The sequence below is a fragment of the Helobdella robusta genome (genome assembly GCF_000326865.2).
Source record: "Helobdella robusta unplaced genomic scaffold HELROscaffold_92, whole genome shotgun sequence".
Lineage (NCBI taxonomy): Eukaryota > Metazoa > Annelida > Clitellata > Rhynchobdellida > Glossiphoniidae > Helobdella > Helobdella robusta.
In genome coordinates, this window is record NW_008705527.1 from 372769 (window position 1) to 392119 (window position 19351).

The 19351-nt window shown below is 38.9% G+C and overlaps 1 protein-coding gene across 1 annotated transcript; it reads left to right on the forward strand.

The window, feature by feature from the left end:
* Positions 1 to 39: 39 nt before the first annotated feature.
* On the forward strand, positions 40 to 18283 carry HELRODRAFT_182783 (hypothetical protein; the record flags this gene model as incomplete). The annotated part of the gene is made up of 42 exons (XM_009033511.1): positions 40 to 64; positions 519 to 857; positions 1016 to 1206; positions 1750 to 1887; positions 2574 to 2713; positions 3039 to 3204; positions 3374 to 3522; positions 3778 to 3919; positions 4113 to 4298; positions 4614 to 4722; positions 4885 to 5005; positions 5300 to 5377; positions 5591 to 5751; positions 5885 to 5981; positions 6223 to 6314; positions 6607 to 6667; positions 6757 to 6832; positions 7176 to 7313; positions 7981 to 8166; positions 8260 to 8418; positions 8565 to 8771; positions 8924 to 9028; positions 9335 to 9586; positions 9904 to 10015; positions 10187 to 10345; positions 10554 to 10946; positions 11124 to 11188; positions 11293 to 11355; positions 11528 to 11701; positions 12113 to 12581; positions 12775 to 12913; positions 13297 to 13746; positions 14064 to 14151; positions 14268 to 14569; positions 14664 to 14944; positions 15275 to 15398; positions 15638 to 15794; positions 16119 to 16483; positions 16799 to 17405; positions 17633 to 17724; positions 17876 to 17985; positions 18162 to 18283. 42 exons carry the CDS (start codon positions 40 to 42, stop codon positions 18281 to 18283), a joined length of 7590 nt encoding a protein of 2529 aa, XP_009031759.1.
* Positions 18284 to 19351: the final 1068 nt, after the last annotated feature.

Genomic DNA, 19351 nt, shown 5'->3' on the forward strand with positions numbered 1-19351 from the left:
TTGTTGGTTATTTTTTGATTTATTGCTATTTGCCCAAAGATGGCAAGCAAGCGGCAAGGCAAAGGTTACATTTTTTGATAATTTTTAATTTATTTTCATCTTTTTTGCTTTTTATTGAAATGTTGACAACAGACAATGAATAATTAAATTTTTAAATTCGTTTACCAAATTTTTTTAAATCTTAGGACCAGCATCAGTAAAACCTAAGGAGTTGTTTATTTTGGGCTAGTGTTTTAATTTTATTAAAATAATGATTAATACTAATTAATTTAATAATTTTAATTTAATTTAATTATTAAATAATTGAGATAAAATTTTATTTAGGAATAATTAACATTATTAAATTATTACTCTTCGATTAGGGTGTTGATTGTGTGTTAAACATTTTTTTGCTTAACCTGTGTTTGCCTTTTGAAACCCACTACCTCATTCTCAGATGACTTCTCCATCACTTAGCTCTTCATAAGACAGTTTAAATTTTTACAAATTCAACTCAACTATATTCATTTCAATTTCAGGTTCCAAGATGAAACAAGACTCCGATCTTAAATTATCAATGGGTGGCTTGAAAAAAACTGGATCCACATCGGGGCCAAGTAGTAGTGGGATAGGTGGCAGCAGTAGTAGTAGTGGTGGCAATGCGGGTGCAAGCAGCAGCTCTCATTCCTTAAACATCCACAAAAGAGAACGAGAAATGGCACCTTCATGGAGTTCAAACATCAAAAGGCAGAAGTTAGGGCCAGTGATGAGCTTGTCTGGTCAGCAATCATTGACCACACTCGGTAGGCCAGCTGATACCTCGGAATATCGATCGTCTCCTGTCCAGATGTATCTCTATGAGGATATCGCTATAGATGGTGCTTCATTTTCTTGTCTTAATTTCAATTTTTTTAAATGTATCTCAGATAATTATTATACATACACATTGTATTTTATGCTACTGCTGTTTTTTCAAAGTGAGTTATTTATTGTGAAATTTAAAAATTTATCAATAAAAATGATCTGCTTTTATCAGTTGAAGGTCAGAACTTAGTGGCTCTGGTAAACGAAGCGTTTGTGGACTACGAGAGGATGGAGGGACTGTTGTGTGGGGCGGTGAAACACTTGAAGGCCAACAAGTTGAAGCCCGACCCGTCCATCTACCTGGCCGTCATGTACCTCGCCAGGGTCAAACCCACCCTATTTCAAGGCGAGATGATTACAGAGGTCTGCGAGGATGTTTGCACATTAAACCACACACGCACATTCATTAATTTATCTGTCAGTCTGTCTGTCTCTCTGACTGACTGTCTCTCTATGTCTTTATTTACTTATAACTTTAAATTTAAATAATGATACCACATGATATGATGATGATACGATATGACATGTTATGATGATGATACAACATGATATGATATGATGGTGATACCACATGATATGATAATGATACAACGTGATATGATAATGATGCAACATTATTTGATAATGATGATATGATAATGATACAACGTGATATGATAATGATGCAACATTATTTGATAATGATACCACATGATATGATATGATACAACATGATATGATAATGATACAGCATGATATGATATGATACAACATGGTATGATAATGATACAGCATGATATGATAATGATACCACATGATATGGTAATGATACAACATGATATGATAATGATACAACATGGTATGATAGTGGTATGATGATATCGTTCTGACAACAAAGTTGATATATTTCATGATCATTTTTTGTAGGCCTTTTGCAGCTTGCTGAAAAGAGATCCAGGTTTGAGTTTAAAAGTAAAGAGTAATAACTTAGTGGCTGTTCTTGCTTGCAATGTTTTCATGTCTGTTATGCAAGATGAAGACTCTTGGCCCGAGCATTTTGTTAAAGTATGTCTCTGTTTGTGTGTGTGTTTGTGTGTGTGTGTTTTTTGTGAGTTTGTGTTAGTTTGTTTGTGTAGTAGAGTGTTTGTTGGTTGTGTTTGCTTGTTTGTGTTCGTTTGTGTTTGTCTCGTTTGCACATTTTCACCGATGTTCTTTCGTGTTCGTTCTCCATGTTCATTCATTTATACATCTTGTTTAGTTTGTCATTTTTTTAGAGGCTTGAATTAAATTATAAAATTGAATAACAAAAATTTTGAAGGTTTTCTTGGACGATAGTCTGGGCGAGAGACTATGGGCGGATCAGATTGAATGCAAATCATTCGTCGACAACATACTGACGGCTTTCAATACGAAGCTGCCTAAGCAGCATTCCACAAATTTGACTCCACCCACCAATGCTTCATTGACAGCTACTAAAGTCGATTTTTTTCCAACCACTGGTTGGTTTCTGTGTTGTTCGTTTGATTGATTGGCTGGTTGATTGGTTGGTTGAATGAATTGTTGGTTGATTGATTGATTGATTGGTTGGTTGGTTGGTTGATTGTGTTTGTACGTAGCTTGTTAGTCTAACTGACGTTGTCTTTCTCGTTATCGTCATTGTCATCCACATCATCATCATCATCACTACCGCCACCTTCATCATTATCATAATCACCTCCATTATCACCATCATCATCATAATTCTCGTAGAGGCAACAGCAGCGGCTACATCAACGACATCGACGTCATCCTCATCGTCGTTGGCGATGACGTCATCATCTAATGACAACAAGATGGATGATTCAAGCAGTCAACAATCTCAAGATGTCATTTCCTACCCCGTCAAACAAAGGTTTTTGTCTCTCTCTCTCTCTCTCTCTCTTTCTCTTTCTCTCTTTTTCTATCTCTCTCTCTCTCTCTCTTTCTCCTTCTTCCCATCTCTTTTTTAGTCACTTTCTCAGTGTTTATTTACACTTGAAACCAGAGAACAAACAGTCACACATCAACCCGCCAACCAACTAACCAACCAACCAATCAATGACAGCAACCAACCAACCAACTAACCAACCAACCAATCACATACCAACCAACCAACCGACCGACCGACCGACCGACCATCCATCCAACTGACCCACCCACATTCACGTTGAAACCAGGTACGCCTACCACCATTGCAGCATGGAGCAGTATGCCCTCGACGTCATCAGGGACCAGCTAAACAGACGCCAGCCACTGGACGGTGGCTCCAAGAATCTCGTCCTCACCCTCACCTACCTTTGTGGCATTCCTGATGTCAGGGTGCTAGCTGGTCAGAGGCTTGATATGTGGCTACAGAGTCCTAAGGTTGAGAAATTTTTGATTTTTTTTTGTAGTTGCTTAGATTTTTTCTCTCTCTTTCACTCTCTCTCTTTCTCTCTCTCTCTCTCTCTCTCTCTCTCTCTCTCTCTCTCTTTCTCTCTTTCCTTCTTTCTTTTTCTCTCCCTTTCTTTATATCATACATTTATTTATATAGTTGATGAAAGTGGCACAGGACCTCTTGATGTCCGTCTGCATCAATTGTGACCCCGTGAACTGCGCCAGTGACCTTGAACTTGTCAACACCTTGGTCAGAATCAGGTTCAAGACTAAAGCCCTCTCACAGCACTTCAATCTTTGCATCAAGTTTCTGCTCATTTTATTTTTTTCTTGTTTATTTTTTCATTCATTCATTCTAATGTTAATTAATTAATTTATTTATTTATTCATTCATCCAATTAATTAACCAATTAATCAACCTACCGACCGATTAATCAACGATTCATTCATTCATTCACTCGCTCACTTATTGATTCGCTCATTCGTTCAATCGTTCGTTCGTTCATTGATGAACTCGTTCCTTCACTCACTCATCCATCCATACATTCATCGACCAATCAGAGAGCTACTGGAAAGCAATCCAGATAACCTGGCAACTCTCCTACAGCAAACGATCAGCAACGAGCTGTCAAGCGCCAGGAGTCCCAACAACATGTCCCTCATTCTTGTCATGCTCCAACTCCATCCTGAACAAACTTCCAAGGTTGTCATCGCCATCATCAAACTTGACCTAATTAATCATCCATATGACCCAAATACATTTTAATTATCATCATAACCCAAATATCTACCAGCCTGTTGGAAATAATGATCGATTCGACCTAAATAATCATCAAACTTGACCTAATTAATCATCGACCTGACCCAAATACGATTTTAATCAATCACGCCACCAGCTACTGGCCGAGACGTTTCTGGACTGCATGATGCTTCGAGATGACCACACGAAGGCGCTGAGGTCACTCGTGAGAGAGGTCGTTAAGGTCTCCAAGTCGTCAGAGTTCAACATCAGCAGTTTCGTTTTCAACCTCTTGCAGGATCGCAACACGGGCAAGTTTCGCGATCTTGATCCAATTGTTAAGGTTGGGTGTCGTGTTCTTTCCGCTTTTTGAAGGGTGTTCATCGGGGTGATGTTGGTTTGCAGTTGATTCGTTCATCTATTTGTTCATCTATTCATTTGTTCATTCATCTATTCATTTGTTCATTCATCTATTCATTCATTCATTCATTCACTTATTGATTTACTCGTTTGTTTCTATGTTTACTCACTTGTTCATTGGCTCATTCATTTCTTCATATAACCTTCATCCTAATCGTTCGTTTCTTCATTCAATCATTCTTTCACTCAGTCACTCATTTGTTCCTTCATTTATTGACTCGCTTATTCAATCACTCAGGAGCGTTACATGATATCACTGATTGATATCGTCTCCATGTGCATGCTACTCTGCATCACACCAGCCGTCAGGGAAGCGGCTTCTGCTGCTGCCAGGCTCGATATCAAAGGTTCGTTCGTCGACTGGTTGGTTAACTGGCCGGTTGTGGCATTGAAACTTAAGTCACCTTCTTCATCATCATCTTCTTCATCTTCATCATCTTCTTCATCTTCATCCCCTTCATCATCATCTTTTTCATCCACATCACCCACCCACCTACCCACCCATGCAGACATTGAGGTCTTGAGATGCTTCCAGAAGCAGATAATGTTCATGCAGCGAGATGCAGTCTGGTGGCTGCACTCCATCGTCATCAAGATGATGAATGTCAAACCGAACGATTATATCCAGGGGTCTGTTTCTGAGGGAGTGAATGAGTGAGTGAATGAGTGAGTGAGTGAGTGAGTGAATGTTTGAATGAATGAACGAATGAATGAACGAATAAATGGGGAAATGAGTGAGTGAGTGAGTGAGTGAGTGAGTGAGTGAGTGAATGAATGAATGAATGAATGAATGAATGAATGAATGAATGAATGAATGAATGAATAAATGAAGGAATAAATGAAGGAATGAGAGAATGAATGAGAGAATGAATTAATTATTATTTTCACCGCTAATTATGATGATAATTATTTATATTATTATAGTTTGAAGAAAGTGCTGTTTGTTGAGAAACCAGAGGTCTATTCGAAAATTGATAACTGGCCTCCTGATAATGATAGGAAGTTGGTGATGATGATGATGATGATGGTAATGGGGATGATGATGATGATGAAATGATTGACCGTTCATTTATTTGGTCCTGATAACTAACTATTAATAACAAACAATCAAACTTACAAACAAATAAACGAACATACAAACAAATAAACGAACATACAAATAAACAAACAAACATACAAACAAACAAACAAACAAACATACAAACAACCAAAAAGCCTAATGATAAAGTTAGTATCTGAAGTGCCCATACTGGAAGATGCCTTGTTCCGGATCATCTTGATGGGATTAAACACCAAAAGTCTCCACCTTAGTATTTTGGAGCTCATTGATCTGATCGAACTGCTGGTTAAGAGAGCTGCCTCTTTGTATTCTGAAGGTCTGTGTGTGTGTGTGACTGTGTGTGTGTGTGTGTATGTGTGTGTGTGGGTGTGTTGTAGCGGTGTAATCATCATCATTACTTACTGACACCATCATCGTCGTCGTCTTCGCCATCATCTCCATCTCGTCAGACTTTCCAGTGTTGAAAATTGACAACTTGACATTCATTGATGCCCTCCTCAACCTCTGTGCCTACAGACACCCGGATTTCACTGCTCTGCCGGCTGGGTCTGTGTGTGTGTGTTTGTGTGTGTGTGTTTGCTTGTTTGTGTGTGTGTGTATGTGTGTTCGCTTGTTTGTTTGTGTGCGTATGTGTGTTTGCTTGTTTGTTTGTGTGTTTGCTTGTTTATGTGTGTGTGTGTTTGTTTGTTTGTTTGTTTGTGTGCGTGTGTGTGCTTGTTTGTTTGTGTGCGTGCCTAGTTAAGCTGAAGTTACCGAAAAATGAAATGTATCATACACGAATGTGCAGTTATAAGGCTCCTTCTTTGGCCATAAGTTCGTTCTATTGGAAGGCTTGGATTATTCTGCTCATTATATCTGCATACAACCCTGCTACAGTCGGTTGGTTGTTTGTTTGTTTGTTTGTTTGTTTGTTTGTCCGTTGGATTGTTCATCCATCCATTCATTCATTCGTTCGTTCGTTAAACCATTCTTTCTTTCATTGAAATATTTTTTCAAAGTTTCTCGCGCCATTTGTCACATTCAAGTCGTTAAATTTATTAAATTATTCATAATTATCGTCATAATAATAATTATTATTATTATTTACTACTAATTATCATTAAATATTATTATCACATGTCATTAATTATAATTAAATATGACTTATTGGCTGTGGGAATTCTTCATATAGGGCTGAAGGGCTGGAGTTCCTACCCAACACTCAAATGCTTGATGGAAATGGTGATGACCAAGTCAGTTGACTAATTATACACGATCAATCAATCAATCAATTATTTAATTATATTATTATTATTATTGTTACCATCACTATCATCATCAGCACCTTCACCTTTCCACCAATGTCGATGGTTGATGAGGAGACTACGGCTGATGACATCATCATGCAGGAGAAACAGGTGGTGATGATGGTGGTGGTGGTGGTGGTGGTTGTGATGATGATGTTGGTGATTGTGATGATGATGGTGGTGGTGATTGAGATGACGATGATGATTGTGGTGATGATGATGATTGTGACGACGACGATGATGATGGTGGTTGTGATGATGATGGTGATTATGACGATGATGATGATGATGATTGTGACGACGACGACGACGATGATGATGGTGGTTGTGATGATGATGGTGATTATGACGATGATGATGATGGTGTTTATGATGATGATGATGGTGATTGTGACGATGAAGATGACGACGACGACGACGATGGCGATATACCCTAGAATATAATTTCCGACAGATGGCAGAGTTTACAAGGCAGCAGACGCTGGAGTACGAGTGCCATTTGGCGGGCTCTGTGATGAACGAGAGTAACAGTCGACTACTGCCACAAGTTACTCGCATGGAACCCGAGTTAGTTCTTGGTGGTGGTGGTTTGGTTGGTGTGGTTGGTGGTGGTGTGGTTGGTGGTCGTGTGGTTGGTGTGGTTGGTGGTCGTGTGGTTGGTGGTCTTGTGGTTGGTGGTGATGGCGGGGTTGTTATCGCGTTTGGTTCTGAATGCAAATAGATCCTCGCTTATCATTCTCAACGCCTGTAATGCGTGTTTGATTCTTACCTCTAAGTAATACATTTAAAAGGAGTACACACACACACACACACACACACACACACATACATACGTACACACACACACACACATAAATATAATATAAAGGGGTTTCTTGCTGAGCCCTCCGCCCTACGTCCTGGAGACCTTAAAATCCTTGAACCAGACCCTCAAATTGGGCAGGTTGTTGTGCCAGAGCAGACAGCCGGCAGATTTCCTTTTGAATATCATTCAGAAACAAGTTTGTTTCGTTGGTTGGTTGGTTGATTGGTGGTTGTAGTGTTGTGGTAGTTAAGATGTCTGGTCCTACTGCGAGGGCAGTACATTGGCCGGGTTCGTATGCAAGGAGAGCCCTACCTATCACATGCAATTTCTGTATGATGTATTGTTAATTTAATCCATGCAAACTACATGAGCTATGTCTTTGTTGCTGGCATCTCAGATAAATACTAAAGAGAGAATTGTAAAAAAAGTTAAAAAAAAAAAATAACGACGACAGGGGGCCTCTCAATCTATGCCCTGGTTGAAGGAGCTCGTGGAATCTAATGATAGCTCACTTGAGGTCTTGCCTGTTCAGTGTCTCTGCGAGTTCCTCATCCATCACCTCAATGACGCTGCTGAAGACGCTGCTTCTGCTGCTGCTGCTGATGAGGATGATGATCAGATGAGGGGGAGGAATGAGCAGGTTGGTCTGTTGGTTGGTTTGTTGGTTGGTTGGTTAATTTGAGGTTAATTTTATTTTTTGATTCGTTGACATGAGAGAGATTTTACCCGGCAGAAACTGAAGAAGCAGGAGCAGCTGTTGTCTCGACTGCAGAACCTCGTCTGGACGACGTCAGACGATCCCCGGGTCATCGACCTCATCAGACAGTCACTTGTCTATTTTTTTCAGCGTCTCAGTTCAAATCTTTCTTGTACGAGGGCTCAATCTTCTAAGGTTGTACTGATGTTTGTTTTTATTTGTTCACCTTTTCATTCATTTTTTGTTTTTTTATGCATTCATTTATTTGTTCATTCACTTCTTTATTCATTCATTCATTCATTTACTGACACACTCACTCACTCCATCATTTTTTCTTTCAGTGTTTATTTTTGATACTTGGGAAGCGAATGCCTCACTCGGAGGATGACGACTCCATGGAGCTGGAGTTTGCTGAAAATAACAACAATAATAAAAATAATAGCAATAATAATAATAATAATAGTAATGGTAATAATGACTTGGCGGCATATGATTGGCTGCTCAGTAGCCTGCCACAAATTTTCCATTTCGGTGCCATCAAGAATCAAGTGTGCCAGTCACTGAAAGCTGTATGATTTTCTTTTCCTTTCCTTCCTTCCTTCATTCATTCGTCTATTATTATTTATTATTTGTTTATAATTTAATTATTTTTTAGTTATTATTTTTAAAAAATTATTTTAAAAAATTATTTTAAAACCAGGCTTGTCAGGTAGAGACGAGCGTGCCAGCAGTCAGTGCCTACATCATGTACCTGAGCAAGTTTTGTGCTAATATGGAGCTTCATGAACTCGATAGCTTGGTCTTGGTATGTCTGCTGTCTGTCTGTGTCAGTCTGTCTGTTTGTCAGTCTGTCTGTTTGTCAGTCTGTCTGTTTGTCAGTCTGTCTGTTTGTTTGTCTGTCTGTCTCGTTCATTTATTTTCTTGTTTGTTTTCAATCTATCAATCTGTTTATATCCTTACTTCCTCTTCAAAATGACCTCTGGTATAGAATAAAATTCAAACGTTCGTTTTATTCTTGCTTCGGTGTTGATGTAAAGTGCGAATGACGTTGCGATGATGCGGATGTGATGTAGAACTTGGTGAGTAAGAATGACGATGGCCATCCAACCAGGACATGGCACAGCTGATCGTGGAACGACCTTCCATTGTGGCCTTCCTATTACCACAAGACTTCCACCTCAGCAGCAGCAACAACATCACTGACGATGAGTTGAATGACGTTGTGACGAAGGGAAGATCGCTATCGTCGTCGTCGTCGTCGTCGTCGCTGAGGGCGGATCACTTGGTCGAGGCTTCTTTGATTCATCTCTTCTGCTGCTACCTCAGCAAGGCGCAACAGCCACAGAATGAAGCTTATTCCTGGGTCGGCCATTTTCTATTAGTCATTTACTTTTTCGTTCTTACGTTCGTTTAATTGTTTGCCTTTGCTCGTTGGTTCATTCATTCATTTGTTCGTTCATTTATTCATTCGTTCATTCATTTATTTGTTCATTCATTCATTTTCTTAAAACTATTTTTAGATGAAAAAATAAGTTAGCAATTCATTCATTCCTGTTAACCATGTGCTAATTGATCGATTTGTATTTTATCACTAATAAATGAAGTCAATTAATATTAACGAGTGAGACTAATTAATATTAACATAAATTATGTTAATTTCCTTGCCTACCTGGCCCACAGTCGAACACACAGGACCAGATATTGTTGCATTGGTCATCTGGTCAGTCAGCCAAGATGAACGTGTTGGTGGTGCAGGCTATGATCATGCTGCTTACCTTGGGCCCACCTAACTGTTAGTTAGATGTATGTGTGTGTGTGTATGTGTGTGTGTGTGTGTGTTAGATGATGATGACTATAGTAATAATAACAACGTGGAATACACACATACACACACACATCACATACACCACACACGTGCTCATCACACATCACACACACACACGTCACACCCACTCACACACAGGTGAGAGTAGGTATATGGAACTTCTGGAGGCCTGGTTTCCTCTGACCGGTTCAACTCCGACTGCTTACCTGGTTGACACATCCGAGGAAGCCCTGCTCGTTCCTGATTGGCTGAAGTTGAGGATGATCCGGTCAAACATCACCAGACTTGTCGATAATTGTTTGTCTTTTTTTTTTTTTTGCTTTAAAACATACACAACCACGCACACAAAGTCACACACACACATACAACACAAACACACCCAGACCACAATAGCCCACAAACATTTACATGCCAACACACACACACACACACACACACACACACACACACACACACACACACACACACACACACACACAGACAAACACACACGCACACACAACAGCCCTGGCTGATTTAGACTGCTCCCAACTCATCCTATTCATCCAATCGTTCGGCATTCCTCTCTCGAGTATGGACAAGTTGCTGCAGCTGCTTGACGTCATGCAGGAGGGCAGGGAGGAGGACGAGGCGGAGAGGGACGCCCTGGACAGGGGTTACATCACTCAGCTGGTCGAGGTCCAACACATGAGGGGGGCTTCCGGAGGGGAGCGATTCTATAGGCTGATCAGTGGAAACAACATCAACGTCATCAGTGACGTCAGCAAGGCTAAAAGTGATGATGACGTCATCGTCAACGACATTAAGAACGTCGTCAGTGGTAGCAACAACAACGTTAAAAACAACAGCAGCAACAACATTAACTACAATGCTCCCACCAGTAAGACACCAAAAGAAGGTTATTTTCAGTTGTTTTATTTTTATTATTCTCTGTGCAATGATAAAATTTTGAATGAATGGATAAACAAATGAATGAGTGAGTGAGTGAGTGAGTGAATGAACGAATGAATGAATGAATAAACGAATCAATCAATCAATCAACGATTGGATGAATCAATCAACAACATATTTTTAGCTCTGCTAAAGTGCCAACAAGAGGATATGACCAGCGTAAATGAAATCAAACGACTGCTAAATGAGGTACGTTCGTTCCTTTCTTCATTTTTTCTTTCATTCATTCGTTAATTAATTAATTTGTTCATTCGTTCATTCATTCATTCATTCGTTCGTTCATTCATATTTAGATTTTTGTCGATGAGAAGTTACCAAAGATCAAGAAATATGATTCATTCAGATCCTTGCAAAAAGTTTGTTTAAACCGTTTTGTGTTTTTTTTGCTGAAATGAATGGATGGATGAATGGATGGATTAATAGATGGATGGATGGAGGGATGGATGGATGGGTAAATGGAAGAAGAAATGAATGGTTGTAACTTTTTATTAAATTTTAAATAAATTCTTTTTAAATTCTACTCGCCAGATTCTAAACACAAAGAATGGCCCAAAGATATTTATATCCGTTTTATCAGAAGCATCATCATCAGCAGCAACATCATCGTCATCATCATTTAACACGTCGCTAATCAAATCACTGTACAATCAATTTAATCACTCTTGTCTAGTATTTCGACTTGTCATACCACATATCGACTTGGTTAGTTGGTTTGTGTGTGTTTGTCTGTGTTTGTCTGTGTATGTGTGTGTGTTTTTCTGTGTTTGTCTGTGTTTGTTTGTGTATGTGTGTGTGTTTTTCTGTGTTTGTTTGTGTATGTGTGTGTGTGTATGGTTTGTTTATATATTTAAATATATGTGTGTGGGTGTATGTGTGTTTGTTTATGTGTGTGTGTGTGTGTGTGTGTGCGCGCGCGTCTGTGTGTGTAGTGTCTATACGTCGAAACACACAATGATATATAACTAAAAATATAAAAGTGTGTGTGTACGTACGTATGTGTGTATGTTTATGTGTTTTTTTTGTATGTGTGTGTGTGTGTGTTTATTTGTGTGTGTATATTACATATATACTTAATTATAATATGTATTTATTTATAATTTTTTTTAATTATAGTCTCAAGATGACAATAGGCAAGTCTTAAACCAGCTCTGCCTTCGTGCACCCGCTAAAACTCACCCACTGGCCAGCCTTATATCATCATACATCAAAGAACATACATCATCATCATTACAATCATCATCATTGTCATCGCAATCATCATCACTACCTCCTTCGTCGTCGTCGTCATCGTCGTCGTGTCAGCTGCAGGCGTCGCTACCACCAGCGCCACCATCGCCACATGTGGTAGCGATATCGTCGTCGTCATCATTGTGTCAGATAAAAGTGACGTCATCGTCGTCGTCGTCCTCAACGCCGCCACTCATAGCGATTTCGTCGTCGTCGTCGCTGGTGGCCAATAATGAGATGTCTATGGATATTAGTGACGACAGCCAAAATGGTAGTCGTGGTGATGGTGAGGGGGACAAGGATGACGATGATGGTGATGATTTTTCGGATTTTAGCGAAGAAAAAATACGGAAACGTGAGTGTAGTTGGTTTCTTTTTGGGTGCATGGATGGATGGATGAATGAATGAATGAGTGGATGGATGGATGAATGAATGGATGGATGAAAAAATATTTAAATGAATGATTGATGAATGAATGAATGATAATGGACGTAATTTTAAACCATTATTTTTTATACGCTCGCACACACACGCACACACACACACAGTATTAGAAAAAGCTCTAGACGATCCGAATAACATGGAAAGGATGGTGATGAGAGTCGTCAACGCATTCCTCCAACAAAAAGTCCTTCCTCCATATGCCTCTCAAGTTATCTTCGATCTCATTGGCCAGTTTAAAAATAGGTCTTTTGGGTTTTTCCATTCTGTCTTCTTGTTTTACGGAGCTAATGTACAAATGAATTACTGATTGGACGAATGATAGATTGGATGAATGAAGATTAAATAAACGAATGAATGAGGGAATAAACGAATGAATGAATAAATTAATAAACGAATAAATGAATGAATAAACGAATAAATGAATGAATAAACGAATGAATAAGCGAACGAATGAATGAATGAATAATCGAATGAATAAACGAATGAATGAACGAATAAACGAATGAATGAATGAATAAACGAATGAATGAACGAATGAATAAACGAATGAATGAATAAATGAATAAACGTTAATATATACATACATACACCTATGTAGACCCGTATATACCGATAAATGTCTGCAGGAGATACGCAAACATAAGACTCGGCTTGCTACTTGATTGCATTGAGCCAGTCAGTCCAGGGATTGTTCAGCGACAATCAATCAAACAACTCGTCAAGGTGGCCTTTGCAAAACACCAACAACAACAACAACCAAAAACACTAAATCAACAAAAAACCGACGATGATGATGATGATATGCGTACTGATAATGATGGTGGTCGTGATCGTCGGGATGGTCACGTGCCCGGTCAGGATGACGACGATGACGTCACTAGAATATATTCAGTTGGCAGTTGCACATCCCTATTTTCGTCACCACCGCCGTCGTCGTCCTCGTTGCATCACCATTATTTGCTGTCTCTGATTCTGCATAGGAGCGGCTTTAAGAATATTCGACTCGTTATCGACATGCTGCTGACGTCATCATCTACGTCATCAACAGCCGATGATTCGGATGATTTCATCAAGAGGTTTGGGAATGATCGTGTTTTATTTTCCGTTATCTAACTTATTTATTTATTTCTCTTGAATATTTAGGATTTTTGGTGAGTTTTTTTTTTTTGGAGTGAATGTGGATTTCATTTTGTCTATTGAAACGGTGATAACGACGATGATTGTGGTTGTTGTGATGAGGATGGTGAAGATGATGATGAAGATGGTGATGAAGATGGTGAAGATGATGATGAAGATGATGATGAAAATGATGAAGATGGTGATGAAGATGATGATGAAGATGATGATGAAGATGGTGAAGATGGTGATGAAGATAATTAAACGATATTTCAAGTCTAAATGCAGGTCTCATGTTGGACTTCCTCCATGCCTCCATTCAACTACCAGCTATCTGGCAAGGCAGGGATAGGATAATCTCCAAGGTTGGTTCTGTGGTGGTGATGGTGATGAAGAAGATGCAGATGACATAAATGATAACATTTCAGATTCGTTTATTCATTCATTCATTTTTTTCTAACGAAAACTAATTTCTAACTAGTATCAGCCAGTTGAAGATATCCTATCATTGAGCACCAATCAAATCGAGGCTCTCACGTCATTGGTCGTTAGAGATTTAACCGACTCATCTCTCAGCCAATCACCACGGGCCGGTTATGGTTTTATGAAAAGCGATTGGATGAAACGTTTGCTGAGTAAGAGGGTAAACTTAATTGAGAGTTCCTGTGGCGGGCAGATGAATAAGCTGCTGGCTGTCGTTAAGAAATTGTTCGCCATCTTGAATACCAAAGATTCTAAATATCGGGAAGGCGTCGTCGGAGGTTCCAATGACGATCCTGAAATGTTTGTTTTTGCGTTTTTTTATTTCTTTAATTTGTGGAACTCTCTGGCTAGGTTTGCCTTTTCAATTTGAAATTTTTTTTTTTGCCACCATCAGAATGGTGGCGAAGTTATTGCTGTGGGAGATGTACCTGAGGTGTCCGAAGGTCTTCGCAAGCCGCCAACAACATTTCAACAACTACGACAACAACAACAACTCCACAAACAACATCAACAACAACAACAACGGATACATCAACAACGACACCACAGGCAACATCAACAACATTAATGACATCAACAAAAAAGACAACGACATTGACTTTGGTTTCGATGGTCTAAATGTTGATGATCATGAACTACTTGAGACAATTGTACTCCATGATTATAGCTATGTACGTTTCGTTTGAATGGCTGGTTCGATTGGCTGACTAATTGGTTGATTAGTAGATTGGTTGGTTTATTTGTTCGATCGTTCGTTCATTCATTCATTCGTTCATTTATTCATCATTTCATTTGCCATCTTAATTGTTAGTTTCTTATTTTTACTATTTCACAATCTTTCTATCTATCTATCTACAACTTTTCTAAATTATTCATTCGCTCATTCATTTTTTCATTCATTCATTCTCTCATTCATTCATTCATTTATTTATCCATTCATATTTCATTCAGACACACACACACACGTACACACACGCACACGCACACATATACAGATGGACATAGTCAGCCACAGGATGCTGATGAGTTTGATGGACAGTACTTCCGGCAGACAGGGGGAAGAGCAGATGCTTAACGCGAACGTGGCCTGCCGGAAGTTGGCTTCTAAGCATCCTCTCATCTTTCTCAGGTCATCATCATCAGGGTCTTGTTATCATCACCGTCATCATCATCATCATCTTTTTCTTCTTCATTTTATCATGACGTCATCATCCTTTTTAATCATTTAAGTTGTCGCCAAAATCATCACTATTGCTTTACCAAAGCATCATAACCACCCTTACTTTTAACCACCACTATCGTACGCATCTCATCACCACGTCATCACCGCGTCATCATTACGTCATAATTACGTCACGACACAAACAGGCAACTTCCGCTGATGTCGTCACTGCTCCAGGGGCGCGCCCAATACTCCTACACGGAAATGAAGAACAGGAACTACTTCCTCTTGTTCACTCACTCACTCAACATCCTCGACATGCTACAACCACAGTTGTTCCACTTGCAGCATCGGAGATTTTTAGTCAGTATCATTGCATCCTATATGCAGCTTTTTTCTGTGAGTTTTTAGTTTTCTTTTATGCACACCCACCCACACACACACACACACACACACACACACACACACACACACACATACACGCATATGTACGCATATATACACACATACATTAACTTTTTTACACATACATACATTTTTGTACATACATCTGCATTTATGTGCATATATATATATATATATATATATATATATATATATATATAAATACACTTACACATGCACTCACACATACACATGCATATATCCACACGTACAAGACACGCACACATACACAACTTGACCCAGATTCACGGCTTGACCCACAAACAACTCGGTGGCCTCATTAAGAAGTTTCTAGAACTGGTTGACAGTTTCCTAAACTATCAGTCAACCCAACATTCAGATAATGATGACGACGACGATGATGATGTTAAAGATGATGATGACAATGAAAATGGTGGTAATGATAAAAATGGCGCTAAGAAAAAAAATGATGTCAATGATAATGACGTCACGAAGAAAAAGAGCACTGATGGTGATGATGTCGATGGCAAGCCTGCTGGTGGTGATGATGACGATGGTGGTACAGAGATGAAGAAAGGTGATGATGATGATGATCGTAGAGATGATGATGCGTTTTCTGTTGTACAGCATTACACTCCCCTATTGAAGTTCGTGGATTTTTTTTTGTAATTTGTATCTTCTATTTTTACTCTTTGGTTACTTGAATGTTTGACGTCACTATTTAATATCACATTGATTATGTGATAAGATCAACGCTAATTCCAGTAAAAAACAGGTAAATTTACAAAGTTACATCGAAAGTATTAGTAGCACATCAAAGGCATCTTACAAACTAATAGCTTAATGACATACATCTTAATCGTCATAACGAACTAACTAACTAACAACAACACACAAACAAACAACAACACAAACAAACAACAACATACACAACACGTACAAACAACAACACAATCAAACAGACAACTAAGCGAACAGTATGTGGACCTCTCCATCATCAGCTCCATCCTCACCAAACTTGTCCTCCACCAACACAGGCGAGAGCAAAAACAATTCAGCTTTTTCGCGCCAACAACAACAACCACATCCGTTTCCGCTGATGATGATGATGATGATGATGATGGTAGTGACGATAATAGTGCAGATAAGAGCAACGACAAAACAACAAAACCAATTTTCAAAGCAGCGACATCCAGCCACAACAAAAACTTTAATAAGCCACCATCTAAATTAGGTCAACCATCGAAACTAGGTCAACCATCTAAATTAGGTCAACCATCTAAACCTGTTCAACCACCTAAATCTTGCCAATCATCGAAATTAGAACGGCCGTCGAAATTAGGTCACTCATCGAAATTAGGTCACTCATCGAAATTAGGTCAGGTGATGACCTACAAATCTCAGTTGGCGCCACTGACGTCACACGCGATACCTCACAACCAGCTGAATGTGCTGAAGCAGAAGCTAACGAGGAGCTTGAATGGTAGCCACCGTGGCGACCTGGTTGACGGGCTGATGGAGTTGGATGAGTTGTCTAAGATCAAAGTGGAAGTTCTAGAACATTTTATCGTTAGTTTGTTGTTGTTTGTGGTTGTTGTTGTTTGTTGTCTTGATTTGTTGTTTTGATCTGTTGTTTTGATTTGTTTTTTTTTTCGTTTTTCTGTTGTCTTCTAATCGATAGTAAAATGATTATAGTGATAATAATAATATTAATAATATTAACTATAGCAACCACAAGAACAATAATATGAACAATGAAAATAATAACAACAATAACAACAACAATAACACCTCAGGACAACATAAACGAGCTGCTGATGGATGGGAATGCGAGGTACAGGGAGTATGCCCACCTTCTCATGATGAGGATCGTCAGGTTCAATCCCAGGTCAGTGCTGCAACTGCTGCTACCGCTGCTGCTGCTGCTTTTGATGATGAATATGATGATGATGATGAATATGGTGATGATGATGATGGATATGGCGATTGTGGTGTTTTTAGTTTTTTATGTTATCAACTTGCTAAAAACCTCTCCTCAGATTGAGTGGGAGGTTTAGGAGGCAGATGGGGAAGTGCCTGGAGAGCGCCAACTTCAGCGTCATGGTCAGTGCTCTCAACAATCTCAAGGAATTCGTTGTCCTCAATCAAGGTATGATGATGATGATGAGGATGGTGATGTTGACGATTGAAAGATTGTGATGAGGATGTGAGGATGATGATGATGATGAATGTGAATGTGATGATGATGATGGTCATGATGATTGGGATGTTGATGAATGATGCTTTATTATTTGTTATCATTAACTCCCTCCTACAACCAATCAGCACATGCCGCGGAGCTTCTGAGAAGCGCTTTTGTGGCTGGGATATCGCTGCAAGTGGACACGACCGCATACATCGCTCAGTCCCTGCAGCTACTCAATCTGGACATGAACGCCGGAGTGTGACGTCATTGTGACGTCATTGGATGAAAAAAAAAGAAATAAATGATATGATAGCAAAAGATGTTTTTATGATAATTGAAGATGTTTATGTGATAATAAAAAAATGATAATGTGATTTGAATATTACATACGATTTTATGTATTTTAATGTACATTTTATTTGGAAATACATGATTCGCGATATTGTGAGAATGTCTCGAAAGTATTCCAACCGTCTCGAAACACGTCTGTGCAAGTTACACAAAATATATTAATCGGAGTTCCTTTGTGGTGTTTGCAGGTACTGAATTCTATCGTCTTCAGCTTGTCAGCGAACTCTGACGAAATCACATCCAACAATTTGTGAGTTTTCGATGAGCTTATGTCGCTCTGATAGCTGGAACATGATTACTACTTCGTGCTCGGACCAGACAAGCAGGTCGGACCACTCTCAATTATTTCTTATCTCTTGGGCTCTTATTATTTGCTACACTAGTCGCAAAAGTTTCAAATGCGTTAACATTTTGGTAAATATTCACAATTGTAATCCAACCGAATAACTCTCTCTCTCTCTCTCTCTCTCTCTCTCTCTCTCTCTCTCTCTCTCTCTCTTCTGATTTCATCTATATATTGATATTTACGTACACCGTTTTCATCGTAGCATGGCAAGACAGACTACTTAACACTTGTGTAAGTGGCACTACATTAAGAGCATACATAAGTTGAATGTAGGTGAACGGGGGAACGAAAAAAGTTCAACTCAGAATACAACTATTTGATAATGTAGTAGATGCTTCTATTTTATATTAATTTATCAATTATCTTACTACAAATGATTTTATATCATTTATTTATTTTTCACAATTCAACTTAAATATTTTTGGTGTATTTTATAATCTGGTGTCTAAATGAAAGTAGCCTAATTAATAACGAATGACAGACACACACACGCATATACACACACAAACAAACACACACGCACATACACACAAACAAACACCTAAACACATACACACAAAGATACACACACACTATTTGCCTATATTTTTTGCTACGATCGCTTCTATTAATGATGATAATTTTAAACGGCAA